The 17176-nt window shown below is 40.9% G+C and overlaps 1 protein-coding gene across 2 annotated transcripts; it reads left to right on the forward strand.

Moving 5' to 3' along the window:
• The first annotated feature begins 908 nt into the window (after positions 1-908).
• LOC141787161 (platelet-derived growth factor subunit A-like) lies at positions 909-15707 on the forward strand. Of its 2 annotated transcripts, none has more exons than XM_074665442.1 (6): positions 909-2267; positions 2559-2655; positions 8354-8461; positions 8612-8805; positions 13867-13987; positions 15184-15707. In XM_074665442.1, the coding sequence occupies exons 1-6, from the start codon at positions 2205-2207 to the stop codon at positions 15195-15197; spliced, it is 597 nt and encodes a 198-aa protein (XP_074521543.1). In that variant the 5' UTR covers positions 909-2204; the 3' UTR covers positions 15198-15707. The 2 variants fall into 2 exon arrangements, with proteins under 2 accessions (XP_074521543.1, XP_074521544.1); XM_074665443.1 differs by having other exon boundaries at positions 921-2267; positions 15187-15706.
• Positions 15708-17176: the final 1469 nt, after the last annotated feature.

Raw genomic sequence — 17176 nt, forward strand, 5'->3', positions numbered from 1 at the left:
TTACTATGTTGCATGACAACAGTGAAGGAATATGGTGGCCAGTGGATGTCAGATGATTTGCAAATGCCAAAACGCAACAGAAGTACAGCCACAACGAAAGTTAAAAGAGGTTAATTATCCCAACCAAGCGGCAACCTCTGGTCTGGGAATATGAGACAATGCGGAAGTATTAAAATCTACTGTTTCTCGAGTGTTCGCTTGAAGTTGGCTCCAGAAGTACCTGAAGTCACATACACACCAAGCCAAAAAAAAGCTGCTTTCAAAGCAGAAATTAAGCTATTTACAGCCTGGTTCAAAAAACGTCTCCTGTCTGAGTCGATAATTTTACTACCGGCACCCACTGTACGGGGGTGAATTTTTTCTAACGTGGCCGTTCCGAGGATATTAAGATTGCGAGCTCCCCCAATAAGAGGCACAGCTGAGGGTCACATGACCGACAGGCGCCCAATGGCTGTAGGCGAAGCCCTTGCCACTACCAATATGGCCGCTATAGCCGATGTGCTTCATTTCAGTTTCAAAAACAGACGGGTGACGTCTGCGAGACTACGTCCATGTTTTATACAGTCTATGATCCCAACAGATACAGAAACGTTGTGAAAGTAAGTCAATGATTATCTTTTTTAACTTCATGTATAATAAATGTAGCTTGATAGGGGTGTTGTAATATCCCTCATAGTACTCACATTCTTTATTTACTGGAAAAATGTCCTAAATCATCATCATCTTATACTTAGCTTTACGAATCAACATTAGCATTAGAGCTATATTCATCATAGCTGAAAATAAAAAGAAAACAATCATTTACTTACTTCTATAACTTTTCTGTGTCAGTTGGAATAATTGTGTTCTTAATGTTTGTTGTGGCTGCACTTCTGTTTTGTTGTGGCTTTTGCTTTTGTGTTTTGGTGTTTGCGTTCATGTTGTTGCTTTTGCAAATTGACTGACACCTACTGGCCACCTTTTGGGAGGGTGCCTGACTGCTTTAAGTTCCTTAAAGAGACAGCCGCAAATATTGACCATTTCAGACAGAAGCTACAAATAGGGTTTTCAAAAGCACCAAACTAAAAAAAAAATTGTTTTAGCTGTATATTGTGTAAAGCTACTGCAGAGCTATGAGAAGATGAAAAGCCTGAAAATGAGCACAACACCCTCTCTTTAAATCCCGTATTTCTGTAACTCTATACAACAACTGATATCGTGTCAACCTGTTTATTATGGAAAAGTAGCTCAGTGACAGTGGGGACAGAAGATAATAGTTAACTACTTGTCTGCTACTATAATAATGCCCTAACATTGTGTCACATTCTTGTTGTAAAACTGACGCACTAAGAAGACAAAAAGAGAGCATGCAGACATCAGCTTGATTTATCCCATTAAACTGCAGTCTTCTGTCAGTAAAAGTTTCGTGGAGTTGCATTAAAGCTGTGATAAAAGTGATTTATAGTGATGCTTCGACATGCACGGTCCTTTGCTGTGGTTAGACCTCCTCCAATTTTCTGCATTTTATTATGCAAAGCGCGCTCCAAGTGTTGAAACCCGGGGACGCGCACGGCTATATCCTGTGCCTGAAAGCATCCCAGCTCCATTCACCCCGGAGATCACAGGACCGCTGAACTGACATCCAACTCCCCAGGGCTGCGAGGCGAAGAGCTTTTTCTCGTCCTTTGATGCCACGTTATCCTCGAATACGGAACAGATCTCTTTTTTTGTGCAGGATATCATTTGCAGATTTACCCACAAAGAGTGCCAACCAACCTAACAGCTGGAGGACGAACAAATAAGACTTTGAAAGGATTATAATGAGGACAAAATGATGGATACAGAGGGAAATGTGAATGGTTTTCATTCTTCCACTGGACATTCGTTCGTCCAATTCCAAAGCGAGCTGCTGCACTCCAGATACCATTGAAAAGTTAGAATTTTTACCCCTGACTTGAAACTTTTTACGCTGTTTTTTTTTTTTTTTTTTTTTTTTTACCTTAAAGTTCAGCTTCAGGGACTCATCGGCAGGAGTACAACATAAGCTGCATGCACATCATCCTTAGTTCTTGACGCGCCCTGCTCGCTCTTTCAACGAGGTCTTCGTGGAGACCACAGCTCTCCCAAGGGATGTTTGTGGGCTCCCGAGAACAGGGAGCGACAGCCCGGCTCCTGCAGAGGATCTCCACCTCGTCCTGGTGCCAATGCCACGAATTTGAAAGGAGATGAGAGCTGTGGTGTACCACCTCCTCGCCGGCTACCTCTGCCTGTTACGCACCGCTGCTGAGGTAAGCTATGCGCGAATGTGCAGTTGTTAATGTCTGCTCCTGCACAGTAAGTTATTTTGATTACGTGCCAGACGTTGGCTGATTAAAAAAAAAAAAAAAAAAAAAAAAAAAAACGCATGACGTTTTTACTTAATTCCGCTGAACTGTAACCACTGAAGTCTATCTTGTGGCGCGACTGCATTGACCTGGTTGGAATATACAAATTCGATTTTGATAAGCATTTATGATTTTACGCACAAAAGGGTGCATCTTCATTATTTCTGCTATGACAAATTTACTTTCTACCCACAGGAGTCTCCTCTCCCTCGGGATCTGCTGGAGCGGCTCTCCCGCAGCGAGATCCGCAGCATCAGCGACCTCCAGCGGCTGCTAGAGATAGACTCCGTAGGTAAAGCGCTTAACTTTAATACAACTGTCCTCACGCCCACGAGCAGGATTATTGATCTTTGTTGGAAAACGGGGTTAAAAATTCAGCAAATATGTCGTCTGTGATGACAGAACTACCTGCTCAGCTGCTTTTCAGGGGAAGGATTACTGTGAGGAGGTAATGTGTGTCAACATCCCAATTCAAAGGCGATTTCCTCTGAGGTTGTATTGACAGAAGCTCATAAGTATAAATGCCAACTAAGGTTGAAAAGAACTGTTTTTGTTCCTGGTAACAGTGGACAAACATTAGCACCAGAAGCTTTCATGTGCCAAGTCTGGGCTGCTTCCCTCCCTGTCTGTGCTTTGAGAGACTCTGAATGAAGCATTAGACGCATCTGGTTGAGTGCACAGTAAGAGGATGCTGTCCTCTTGTCCCATTACTGGAATGCCTCACTGGGTGTTGCCAGGAGACCAGTGGTCTGTCTTGCTCTTTACACCCTCTATGAACCCTGAGACTGAGTTAACTTTGTGTCTATCGGCCACTTCCACTGGTCCTCAAGGAAAGGTGAACATTCTTCAGTGGGGTATTCCTCCAATTTCACTGATCAGGTTCAGTTTACTGATTAAGTAATTAATCAGTGTGTAAACTGTCAATGTGGTTTATTGACATGTCTGAAAAAAATGATGTGAGCAAGGTTATCTCACCAGGGGTATGTATGCTAAAAATGTTTATGGGGCTATGTAGTGGGTGGAGTTATGAGGTTGCTACTCAGACAGTTGCATTGTGGGAACTGTAGCATTTTGAAGCTTTACTCATGCTAAACCCAAGAATCAGAATATCTCTAATTATTTATGATTTATTGTTCTTGATGAGATTTTTTTCAGCATTTAAACTATTGCAACTCTAATCCTTAGCTTTTTCTACTTTTTACCTTGGTTGTTCCTTTGTTGCCAAACTTGCTGCTGCTATCTTCATAGAGTCTGAGTATCTTAAACATTAACACTGGCTCTCAACCTTTAAGTTTGCCAGGGGCCAATTTGCCAGGCTTTGGATTTAGCAAGCATAGATTAGATCTGGGTAAATGATATTGAGCGCTAAGGGCCAAGACTTTCTACTCTGTCAGTTGGTCTTTGCACAGTTCAACTTGCAACTCAAGATGTGGGAACATGAACATGACATGAAATTAACAAAGAGCATGTCGAATCATTTCCTGCACACATACACCTAAATACTATGTCCAGATAAATAAAAGGCTAAACTTTTGTTGGATGACATCCTTAGGCTTTGGTATTGGATTCCAGCCTTCTTTTGCTCTCCATATTAACCTTGCCCAATAACATGATGGTTAAACCTTTTCAGACTTCAAATTTGACCCCCAACCAAATCAAACATCCAATCCCTTTTTATGTGATCTGGATTTATGTACGGATATTTTTTCAAAAGAAAAGCAAAAAGATAAAACTCAGAGAAACTATGTGTGTCCTCCGAAGAAAGGAGTCCAAAAGCGGAAGGGCAGCTGAATATCCTGCTTGCACCAAAAAAAAAAAAAAACAAACACCACATATTAAAGTAAATTGGCTGCAACTCTTAATAACAGTAATAATCAGCTTCAGTAAATAGAGAAGATGACATTTGCCAGTTCTCATTATCCAGGTAATAAATCAGAGCAGGCTGAATCATTGAGGTGAGACAGGAGGAAATAACTGCAGCATTAAAAAAAGACTTTATTGCATCTACGCCCCAAGTCAGACTCCAAATTCCTGCCAAACAAACTTTCCTCTGCTCCAAACTTCTTCTTGCCTGTGAAGAAAAGTTGATTCATTTTTTAATGTCTGCCGCTCGGAGCGGTGCCACCATTAATCCTGGCATCATTGAGATGCAAATGTCGAGTGTGACGGCTCCCCGGCTCGGTGGGGGTCAAGTGGCTCTCTTCATTATGCTCTTGTCATGCCGTCCATTATTGGTTTGAGAGCTGGGCCCGCTGGAAGGCTGCTGTGTTGCTATGTATAATTCATGCTCAAATTCCTGCATGTCAGGGCGAGAGAGGCACACAGACACAGAGAGAAAGAGAGAGAGAGAAATGTTAAAGGTGGACTTGTGTGCGTGACTGTTTGCACCACACACACACACACACACACACACACACACACACACACACACACACACACACACACACCCTCAAAGATGTGTGAGGTTTGGTATTCAGAATCAAATTAAAACAGTCCTGCCCAGACATCATTGATGCTGATTTCCGGGAACCTCTTTTTCTTTTCATCAACAAACACACACACACACACACACACACACACACACACACACACACACACACACACACACACACACACACACACACACACACACTCACACACACTCACACACACTAACTTAGGCGTTCACACTAGACCCACACAAATGGAGCTCCATTTTTTTGGCTGTGAACTCTTCACTGGATATTCAGTGGTTTGGCAGTGCTACGTGTTGAGGTGTTTGATGTACTGAAGATGACTTGATTGATTTTATAACAACATATTATCTGCGCACACACACACACACACACACACACACACACACACACACACACACACAGAAACTCAGTGTAAAATCCAGGCAGTACAGTGAACTCCCCTTGTAAAATTTGGAACCATTGCTTACTACAATAAACTTAATAACCTAGTTGCACTTTTTTCACCAGGTATGACAGGTTCAGTCATCAATGCTGCTATAAAGCTTTAGGAAATAAAAAATGTTGTGCAGTTTGAAATCACAAGCCAAAGCTGACATTGATTGCTCTTTGTATAAATTCATCTGTCATCCATCAGGCTGTGCATTTTCACTAACAACTGACCAAGTGTGGCTAGGTTTACATAAGAGACAATCTAAATCCTACTGTGTTTCATACAGAGGCCAAAGAGCACCTTAAAACAGACAGAGAGTACATGGGCATCTGTTTAAGAAGGCAAGTAGGCAACATGATATGTTTGTTTCTCTCTACCTTTTCATACCTGAAAGCCACAAACAGCCAGTCAGCCAATCAATCAATCATTTAAAGGGACTGTGAGGAGTTTGAAAGTGACCTTTAAAAAGTCTCCCTTCTAGGTATATGCCTGATTGTAATCCACAATTTAAAACAAGATCATCAGCGCCAATATTGCCGGTTACAGATTATTTTAAATTTCTACTTCTACATAGCTTCCTGATCGGGTCAACCAGGCCCTATTGATTTACGGCACATCTAGGTCTCTATGACAACACCACGCTGACTGAGAGTAGAGATAGTAAAGAGAAGGCATAAAACACCAAGATCTGTGTTTTTTCCTCTACTAAAAACAATTTTTGTGACTAATTTTGTAATGATGATGGACACAGGAGCCTAACTGTCTGACAGAAAAAGGACAGAAGAGCAGAAGAAAGCTAAACCGAAGCGTGATACAGCCTGAGCTAAAGGTTAATTAGCCTTTAGCTCAGGCTGTATCACTCAATAACACAGGGGCGAAACTGTTTGTGATAATGTTCATTCAAACCCACATGCAGCAGTTATTCTGCAGTGGTCTGTACAAACTTGAGAGTCTATCAATAAAATGAAGAGTGAGGTTACTTTGGCTCTGCTTGGTAGATGACTGGCAGGACATAACTAACCAGGATTTCCTGACGGTACACATTATGGGCTTGTTTTAGAGCACTGGGCTGCCGGCTGCACTGAATATAAATGGCTACTAAACTATGAACAAACTGACAGTGGTTACTTGGTGTCACGTTAGCCCGCAGATATGTCGGAACCCCTGGGCTGCCAATGTCGCTAACATAGAGTTGGCTTGATGTCACGTTTTAAACCAAATCGCAGTCTAACTGTACTGATAAGTCCCTTATCTCAGTGAATTGTATCCGGTAAAAAGTTGTCTCGAAAAAGAAAATTTGTTTTGATACAATCTCCATTCAATTTCAAAACAAACACACGCCTCATTGAAAGTTATTTTCGACAGTAGTAGTTGAGTAGTAATGGTAGTAGTGTTTTGAGTGCATTTTTTCCTCTTTTGACAGGATAGCTGAAGAGAGACAGGAAACATGCTGTAGAGAGAGTAAACAAAGACAAGCAGCAAACGATACAGCAGGTCTAGGAAGGGTTTGGCAGCAGTTGGCAACAGTTGCAAGGAATTACCTCCTCTCAGCAGACAGAGATCCTGAGCTGAACCAAACTCATGGTGATGAGCCATCTGCTGACACTGGATGGGTAGAAAGATGGAGAGAAAAGAGCGAGCTGTATGGAGACAAAAAGAGACCAAAAAACATAAGAGACTTCCAACGTGACAAGAAAACTTTAGAGCACTAAAATTCTGTCATTTATTGACACCCTTCACAGCCTCCGTGTCGTCTCCCGTCTGTTCCTGAAACCATGAAATGAAGCTAGTCATTGGTTATGACACTGGCTGTGGTTATGACACTGGCTGTGAGTTTCCTTTCGAACAGCTACAGGGCACCCTTCAGTCACGTGACTTGAGCTGTGGCTGTGATTGGAAAATCAAACAATCCTGATAACGTCCAAACTGCTGAGTTAGAAAAAAATTCACTCACTGTACAGTGTGTGCAGATAGCGGTATTGGCATTTCAGACCCGACATTTTTTGAACCAGGCAGTTAATACACTTTTTAATGCCACAATAAAAAAACATTTTCCATGGCTTGGTGTGTAAATCACTTCTGGTCTTTCTGCAGCCAGCCTCAAGCAGATCCTCGATGAACAGCAACTTTTAACACTTCCACATAGGCTTCATTTTTCTAAACCAGATGTTGCCCCTTGAGTTTATCCCATCAGTCATTGGGTGAGAGGTAGGGTACCCTGACTCGTTGCCAACCAAACACAGGATGAACATTCAGACAAAGAACAGACACACTCACACCTACAGGCAAACTAAGGGTAGGATTAACTTTCCTGTCCCCTTAGGAGAAGTTTTCTCAGTATCACACAGGGATGCATTCATTGACATCAGTTTCCTTGAGGAAAGATTGAAAGAGGATTTTTTATTTGAATGAAAATGAAAGAAATCACCAAATAGACAACATCATGTAGGTCAAACACACAAGACTTACATTAATGCTTAGTGCAATGCTCAGTCCCAGCACTCAGACAACTTTAGTTTGATTTGTTAACCCATCAGCGTCCCCGTCTGTATTTGAAGTCCCTGAGGAATGTAACTCTGTTTTCTCAGCTCACTCAAACGACGAAACCCGTGAGGGACCTCAGAGTGAACTCGAGATGAATCAGGTTTTAATTTGTGTTTAACATCCACGCTCATGGGCTGTATTTCCCACTGAACTCGGTAACCTACTGACAGAAATAAACATAATTCAGTTAGAATAACCTGCTTAAGCATGCCCTCGCTTCAAAAGAGACTTGATAGAAATGTCTGGGATAAACAACTTGCTTCTCTACGTAAACATCCTGTCAGTCAGTCGGTCAAACACCAAGACGACTTGTTGAAGCTCCCTCTCTGATCTGCCTTATTAAAGAGCAGGTTTTCATTTCACTTTAAGTTAATAGTGTCTGTCCCAAGAGAATGATGGCTTTCACCCCCCCCCCCCTTTTTTGACCTTTATCTGATCAAATATTTGAAGTTACAGAGAGGTCTCAGTTTGTGTCTGGGTATGACTGCATGAGGAAATACTAATGAACAGTACAGTCAACATGTGAAGTCTCAATGTGCACGTGTTGTGTCTATATTCAGAGAACGAGGTGATCCAGGAGACCAAACACAGCTACTACAAGGACTTCTCTCACAGCCTCCCTGACCTTAAGAGAGCACACACACACACCAGACACAGGAGGAGCACAGGTGAGACACAATCACTCACACACACCATGAAGGTCACAGAAAAAGAAACACACCTAAATCTCCTTAAATATCCATGCAACCTATCCTGACCTAAGGACTCTGATTGTTGTCTGGTTTCCTCTAACCTTTGACTTCTGTGTTTCCATACAGTGATAGAAGAAGCCTTGCCTGCATCGTGTAAGGTGCGAACAATGATCTATGAGATCCCCAGGAGCCAGGTGGATCCCACCTCGGCTAACTTCATCATCTGGCCACCCTGCGTTGAGGTGAAACGCTGCACCGGCTGCTGCAACACCAGCAGCGTGAGATGTCAGGCTGCTAGGAAGCACCACCGCACAGTCAAGGTAAGAAAAACAATGTCAATTCAAAGTTTTGGATTGATGTAGCTCTCTAAGAAGCTCTACAAGAATTATTTTGTTCAAATGTATTATGTTATCATACCTTTTTCTGGATTATTTTCATTTTTTTATCATTTTCTGTTGGAATTTATGCATATTTTATTATGAATCTACCCATCTTAAAAGGTAAAGATTTAAGTTTAAGCTGTCCACAGATCAACTTCCAGAGATGTAGACATTTTCCTTGTGTTACACTAACAACCGCCAGCATTGGTCATTTTTTCGTTCTACCTGCTTCTGCTGTCTCTGCAGTAACATCCCCACCACACCTTTGAGTGATACCATAGACTGTATATAGAGTGGACAGCGTGGCTTTGCCATTTATCATTGTACAGTTTTGAAGCCAAAATTCCCCCATCACAGGCGCAGCCATTGTAGCAGTTGTACAGCCAGAGTCTGCGCAGTAGAGACGATGAGGGATTCTGGGAGAATCTGAGTGGAGCTGGGTGACAAAAATGATATATATTTTTTTCTTTCGAGAGTCTAATGACTTCTTGACTCTACCTCCCGACATATTTTACAATCCCTGAAAAAAAAACACGAGAACGGCAGCTGTCAATCATTGTCAAACGTTGCGTAAAGCCTCATTTAACCTCTTATAACTAATGAAAACGAAACTTTTTCAGAAAAAAGAGGACTTGAATACAAGGCAGCCAAATAATATCTTCAAATCACCACAACAATCGGACGTGAGAAACATTTCTACGAGGAGTATTAATTTTTTAAAGTTTGACAACAGCCCATCTGGAATGATTGGAAAGTCAGGTTTTTTAACCTATACTTCAGCCAGCCACCAGGGGGAGCAGTTTTTGTGGAGACCTCACTTTGAGCCGACCAAGTGGACGTCCATTTTTTTAACAGTCTATCAGTGATACATTAAAAACATCTGATAGCCAAGCTGACAAGATAAAAATAATTTAACACTTTGGGTTTAACATAACCCAAATTAAACCTGAGTGCTACAACTTTTAGCTGCCGATCAGCTGAACGTCCTCATGCATACAGACCCCATGTGAAACAGAGTAATCAACCAAACTTCTTAAAAGTGCAAATGGGGGCACATTGGGCGGGACTCACTGGATGTCAGTGAGCTATCAATATTTTCTGCACTGTTAAGGATTTTACATCACTGACCTGTATTTAAAATGAAAATGATGACATTTCAACCATGCAACTAAAAATTTGATTAATTAGCATGAAAGAAAACCAAAGTTTGAAAGCTCTGGTTACACTTTGGAATGAAGTGATTCACAAAACAAAAAAGGCAGTTGATGAGACGTTTGTATTACTATTTACCTCTTTCTCTTACCTTAAAAACATCTCAGTATAAACAGCAGTAAACACCCTGCAGATATTTCTGAAAGTCTTCTTTAGATTTAGTACAAGCACAGACATTGCGCTCACATTCGAACTATTGATGGCACAGAGCGTGTAAACATACAACCCCTGGACCACAATCTGCTCTTAGTTTAAACTCTAAAGCTGCCAAAATCTATTACTCTCACCAGCTTGTGGCACCACCGCTGCCAGTGTCTATGAATTGTGTTTAAATGCATGTGTGTGTATATGTGTGTATGTGTGAGTTTTGGGCTTTAAGTCTGGCAGTGAATTTCTTGAAGAACATAATAGCTTCCTCTTGATGTCTGCCAGAGCTGGAAAGAAGCGATTGGTTCAGTTTCACCCTGCCAACAAGGAGGTGACCCAAGGTGTTTGTAGGCAGAAAGGGAATCTAAGATGCAATCCTTAACAACTGAATGTGACATCAGCCCAATAGAGATGTTTAAGTGTTAGAGAAAGTTACCTTATCATTCACGGGGAATGCAGCTTTTTGTGACATAACATCACCTTGAAACAAAGTTTACCATAACACGACTAATACATTCAAACGTTAGCTCCACTATCAACACATTTGCCTTTGACCTGCAACTTCATTTCTACAGTGGCTTTTTCTCTCATTAAAATAGAACTGTGGCCATGCAGAGAAAAAAAGTAAATAAACAAAAATTATCATGAGATGGGAAATAAAAATATTTTTTGTGTGTTGCCAAAGATTAAGAGGCAAAAGGTTGAAGGAGATAAGGAGAGGATGAGTTTCTGTGCTTTGGCCTGCTGATACACCCGATCTAAGATGAAAGGACTCGCCTTCATCTGCCTACAGAGGAAATCAAAAGTAAAGTCACTCACATGTGCTGAGATCCAGCCTTCAGAGGGTAAACAGTCACAAGTGCAAAATGCGTTCACACACAGCCGCAGGGGAAACAGCAGGGCTGAGGTTTAAGTGTTGTGTCCTTGTGCGAGACACAGAGAGATATAAAGATAACATTAGCATTAGTGCGTTAACCTCACTGAGGTTATGTCAGGTTATGACCTCAAGTGTGAGAGTGAAGGATGAGAGTCGGCATATTTAAACCAGAGCCTGTTGAGCTCTGCTGGAAAGCAATAGATCGCTCTTTCAGTTTAAGATAAAGCTGCTGCTTCAAATGAGGGAGTGTCAGAAGCTCTGGTTTTGTTTGAGAATGTGAAACAGAGACATGTGCTCAACAGGTGAAGCTGTGGTGTGTTGGTCTGTTGTCAGGAGGTGACTGACCAGATGAAGTTCACACAGAGAAAATGATTTGCTATAGCAACTGTGTTTGGAGGGAAATGTAATGTTGTCTGATTACCTATTTTGTTGTTTTTGTTTGCTTTCTGAACTGGAAACAAAACCAAAGCGTGAGATCGAAGTCTTAGCTCTGACTCTTTTATCACAAACCACTAGCCAAGCTGCATTTCTGAAAGGTTTGCTGTTGCTCTTAAAAGCAGTTTCTTTCTGGAATGATAGACTGATTAGGGTAGTCCAAATTTATACATAACACAGTCATGAAGGATTTTTATACTCATTTTTACTTTGATTATACCAGTCAATGACACCTGTGTGGTAGCTTTGAATGAAAATTCTAGTTTCTGCATTTCAGAAAGTCCAGAAATAATTACTATAATGTCCAGAAGAGCATATGGGTACATTTGCAACATGGGTTAACATCAACACTTAATTCAAAACAACAACTATGTAAATGTATTTTAAGTACAGAGACTTCTTTCTTAGACACATGCTCCCCTTTAAGGATGTCAGACTTCCTCATCCAGTTCTAGCCCCTTGTTGCTTCAGCAGCTTGGCGACTCACCTGAGCTAAACCTCCCCTGAGCTGCTGTTGTTTAAGTTTATGCTCGGCTGCTCTGACTCTGTTCAGACTTGAAGCAGGGGGACTTTTGCAATCTGACCCGGAGCTCCCTGACTTGGCTTCATGTCTCTGATGTGAGCATTAACAAATGGTGTGACAGTGTTTACACTAATCCAGGTGTGTTGATATGTACGCTCATGCATTTCTGCTTATTAGTGTTTAATTAAAGGATAGTTCTGTTACTGTTTCCACTCTCAGACATTTTAGCATGTGCAACATGTGTTTACAGAAAACAAATTACACTTCACTGAAGGTTCTGTGATTTTCTTGGCATGGTACAACTCATTTATCAAACTAGAGCAGACTCACCTTTTTGTTGTCACAACCTTTGTTAAATTATGGAAGTTAATTGTGGAAAATGAGCACAAGAATTTAATTCAAATTAATCCTGGATGTCCTGATAAGCACAATGAGTGTCAACAAATCAGTATCTGTCGCTGTCTGTTTACCATTCACACCTATATTTTGACATTTTTCACCTTAATTATCGGCTGATGTAAGCTGACTATCTGACTCCGTGCGACACTGGCTGCATTTCTCCTGGCAGCACACAGTCTTCTCTGAAACGAAGCTTGATTGCCTTGTTTGCAGAAGACAAGTTGCTGGATGTCTTCCATCGTTGCTTATTGTTTACTGTGTCGCATTTTTCTTCTTTGTTGGATTTATTAGCGGGGTACACTGTGTCGTGCTGCGATGGTGTCACTCTATTATTTAACAGATGTACCAAAACCATACCAAACCGTACTGAACTGAACCTGGTCGACCAGGACCAGGATGCTGACTGACAAAGTTTTATTATTGAGAAGAGATATCTTTGTTTTTCTCTGCTGAAAACGATTTCTTCAATCAATTGTATAGTGATAGTGGACACAGGAGCCTAACTGTCGGACAACAAAAGGACAGAAGAGCAGGAGAGCTGAACAGGAGAGTACTACAGACCAAGCTAAAGGCTAACACAGGGGCTAAGCTGTTTGTGATAATGTCCATTCCAACCCACAGTCAGCAGTTATTCTGCAGTGTTCTGTTCAAACAAGAGAGTCAGTCAGTAAAATGAAGAGTGAGGTTACATCAGCTCTGCTTGGGAGGTGACTGGCAGGACATAACAAGGATTCACTAACACTACACATTAGAGACATATCTTAGAGCACTGGGCTGCCAGTACCGGCTACTAAACTATGGTACAAAGTTTGCTCGTTGTCATGTATCAAAAAAGAGCACGATGCATCTTGAAAAACAATTAACCTTGTTGCGTTGTTTTCGTTAAATAATAGTCCTGAATAACGAAAATTTCTGTTTTCCATTCTTTTCCAAAAAAAGCACACACACACTTTGTTGAGTTACATCTTCACGACAGTGTGCATGACAATCCAGGCCAGAAAGTGGCGCTGCAGTCCAAAATTAAACAGCTCCTCCTCACAGCATCTTTGAGTTACCTTTTATCTGACTACTCCATGTTTTACACTGCGTCATTACTGTAGCTGTCTGGTGTTTCATGCTAATATTAGAGCAGGAGAAATACTGCTAGATCCACTCTTACTTGTTTGTCTTTGGAAATGCTAAATGATATTTAAAAATAAGCGAACACTAAATTTCTGGTGAGAAAATCCACAGATTTACTCACCAGCTGTGTCTGGATTGAGTTCAGAGCTACGACTGATGAGATGTGATGTGTTTCTATTAGAGTAGTCGGCATAATTAACTATTCAGATCAAGCAAAGCAAAAGTTTGTCCAAAAAAAGTCTTATGTTCTGCTCCTTTGGTTCCTTCTCTCTCTGACTGTCTCCAGGTGGCAAAGGTGGAGTACGTACGACGGCGACCCAAGCTGAGGGAGGTACAGGTAAAGCTGGAGGATCACCTGGAGTGCATGTGCAACAATAAACGCCACAGCAGTCCAAACACAGACAATGGTGGGTAGACTGTGTGTGTGTGTGTGTGTGTGTGTGTGTGTGTGTGTGTGTGTGTGTGTGTGTGTGTGTGTGTGTGTGTGTGTGTGTGTGTGTGTGTGTGTGTGTGTGTGAGACTCATTCCTCATGTGAGGGCTCTCAACTGAATGTGTTTGTTGACACCAAGAGAGCTGATAAGAGATCTGAGGTATTTACTGTTATTTCCCTTCTCCTCGAGTTTGTCTCCCCTTAGGGCAACTTAACCCCACACCCCACACCTCCACCCCTCCGAAAACACAGAAAAGGGTGGAGGGGAACTCCATATCTTTCTTTTCACCTGCAATAAAACTGCCTGTTCTCTGCTGAACATAAACTTGCTCAACAGTGAATTTTCACCTCGAAGTGTAAAAAGGACGCAGAGTGAGTGACATCACCCCATTGGTTTCTATAGAAGCATTTTGGAGCCTATGGCAGTGGCTGTTTTGAAAATGCTGACTCTCATTCACGTCTTCCTTATTTACACTCAGACAAAGAGGTTGAGTTGGGGCCAACAGTCTACACACCTGTCAGTCACATCGACCCAATCATGCAGAACTCTTGGCCCGAAACAGTCAAAACTGATGAGTTGTGCAAAGCAGCTGCTCCAGCATAGTTGCCAGAAATGAAGAAACAAGCGGTACGCCTGCCTCAAAAGTTAGTCGGTGCTGACTAAAAGCAGACAAGACAGAAAAAAAGAGAGTAATCACAATGAAGTTCATGACTTTTAACATCAGAAGTGACTGAAGCTTCTGGAAACATATCACACCTCCTAGGCGGGTGAGACCCATTTAAAAGTGACACCAGGTGAAAAACCACAGAAAACCACAAAAACACATTAAATCAGTTTTTGAAGGCAGTTTACAGTGACTCTTCTGTGGTTTGTCACCTGAAGCCAGTTGCTAATAGATGGGTCACACCAACCGGGTATGTGACAGAGATAAAAGTCCAGGGCTGAAATGCTTTCATTTCCAATAGTTGCTCTGTATCTCTCTCAACAAAGCTAAAGTTTAGTGCAAACAAGGTTTACTGCTGCTCTCTGAGTGGATATGTTGATATGAGCTCTGACACAGACCCTCCGTCGACACATGAGGAACTGTCGCTTCTTTCACGTCACACATTAACTTCATTTTTCAACACTTCTTGCTGCTTGGGGGCCACATTTTCACTGACTCTTTTTCCAGCAGGTATCAGGTGAAGAGAGTCAGACTGACAGAAGAGCAGAGGAGGACAAAACATCACAGAAGAGCAACAACAACAACAACAAGCACCTTCAGCTCCTCATCACCTGCCATCAAGTGACTGATCTTGGGGTTTGATGGGATCACATCTGAACCTTTGGGAGTTTAATGCACGGGAGCTGACTTTAAAGGACCTGACGTTTACTTCGAACAGTTTATACTGAAAGTGAGAGAAATAAACTACCCAACACGGACGCTGATAATGCTGGTTGAAGTGGATTCTGGGATATCAGAGGACTTATTATCTTCGTCTTGTGTAAACGACTCAGCGACCCAGATTATTTACTGGGTGGAATCCTTTCTAGAAACCGTGACTGGGATTAGTTTTTTTTTTTTTTTTACTCTTACTTGACAAAACACCCACACACACATGCACGTATATCCTCTTATTTTTATAACCCTTGTTTTTATCACTGTCTGTTTGTACTTCTGGTATGTTATCTGCATAAAGAAAGGATGGAAGTAAAAGCCTCCTGACATGTTACTGATACTAATAAACTATTTATATAAAAACAGTGAGTGTGGTGGTCAGAGAATAGCCTTTCAGGGCAGGAGGTTTTCACCAAGTGCTTGTGAGAGGAACTGAAGGATTTAATTTAACCTGAAAGAGAAAATGAACAGGCTTCTGTGTGTGCGTGTGTGTGGGAGAGATTATCTGGAGGATCATAATACTGAAGCTGAAATCCCTGTGAATTTGTAACTGAGAGTTACACACACACACATATATACACACAAAACTGCTTGTGGAAAGAATAGACGTGAAAACAGGAGAAAAAAACAGTGGAAAAACGATAAGAGTGTTCAAAGTTTGTTTGACCGAATGACTTTATTTAAAACACAAGCAGAAAATGTAGATATAACTGGTGAGGAGAAAAGGAGCTTTCAGTAGTTACTTCACCTTATGACTTGCAAGGAAAGGAAAGTGACCTCAAATCAAAACACATCAGTCAGCTGATCAAACAAATCTCTCCATTTCTTACGCACTTGTAACAAAGCTCACTTTTTAATTGGTTTTACAAAATTTAAACAGAAAGGTGCAAATAAAATTTAGAATCAACAGAATCAAACATATCAGTGTAAACGTTCAAAAAATGTTCTTACATTGATAGATTGATATATCCATTTACAGACTGTCTAGATGTTTACAGATTGTAATACACTTGCAAATTTGATAACATTTGAAAATTTGAGATAGTTTTTCCCATTTACAAATTGTTTCCATGCACACAGATTTTGAATGCGCACTCGTAGATTCCTGTTAACATTCACACATTTCAAGGTCCATTAACAGAGCGTTTTACATGTTTGCAAATCTAATGACGCACACACCGGTTGAGATACAGTTGCAAGACATTTTACTCACATTTGAATATAGTTTTGCTACAATAATGTCCCCATTGTGGCCTGACATCTGCCTGTTACAAACAAGTAATGCACCTCACATTAAAGCTAATGCTAGTTTCTCTGTATACTTGTAGCCTACTAGATGTAATTTAATCTTCTTAAACATCAGGATTTCAGTCTAAATGGCAAAACTTCTTTCAGACTAAAACAGACTTTGTTTTTATAAATATATAAATATAAATATATATATATATATATATATATATATATATATATATATATATATATATATATATATATATATATATATATATATATATATATATATATATATGTATTATTTATACTTTTATACTTTATTAGGCACACCTTTCCAACTGCTCGTTAATGCAAATTTCTTATCAGCCAGTTACATGGCAGCAACTCAATGCATTTAGGCATGCCAACATGGTCAAGACAATCTCCTGCAGTTCAGAGCATCAGAATGGGGAAGAAAGGTGATCTAAGTGACTTTGAAAGTGGCATGGTTGTTGGTGCCAGACAGGCTGGTCTGAGTATTTCTGAAACTGCTGATCTACTGGGATTTTCACAC

The sequence above is a fragment of the Halichoeres trimaculatus genome, unplaced genomic scaffold (genome assembly GCF_033239565.1).
Source record: "Halichoeres trimaculatus isolate MK-OKI-2021-1 unplaced genomic scaffold, fHalTri1.1 fHalTri1_scaffold_2, whole genome shotgun sequence".
Classification (NCBI taxonomy): Eukaryota; Metazoa; Chordata; class Actinopteri; order Labriformes; family Labridae; genus Halichoeres; species Halichoeres trimaculatus.

Excerpts from the sequence above, each read along its gene's own strand:
- LOC141787161 (XM_074665442.1), top strand. The coding sequence starts at position 2,205 with ATGAGAGCTGTGGTGTACCACCTCCTCGCCGGCTACCTCTGCCTGTTA. Across the intron at positions 2,656-8,353 it reads GCTAGAGATAGACTCCGTAG|AGAACGAGGTGATCCAGGAG; the intron begins GTAAAGCGCTTA and ends GTCTATATTCAG. Across the intron at positions 8,806-13,866 it reads AGCACCACCGCACAGTCAAG|GTGGCAAAGGTGGAGTACGT; the intron begins GTAAGAAAAACA and ends GACTGTCTCCAG.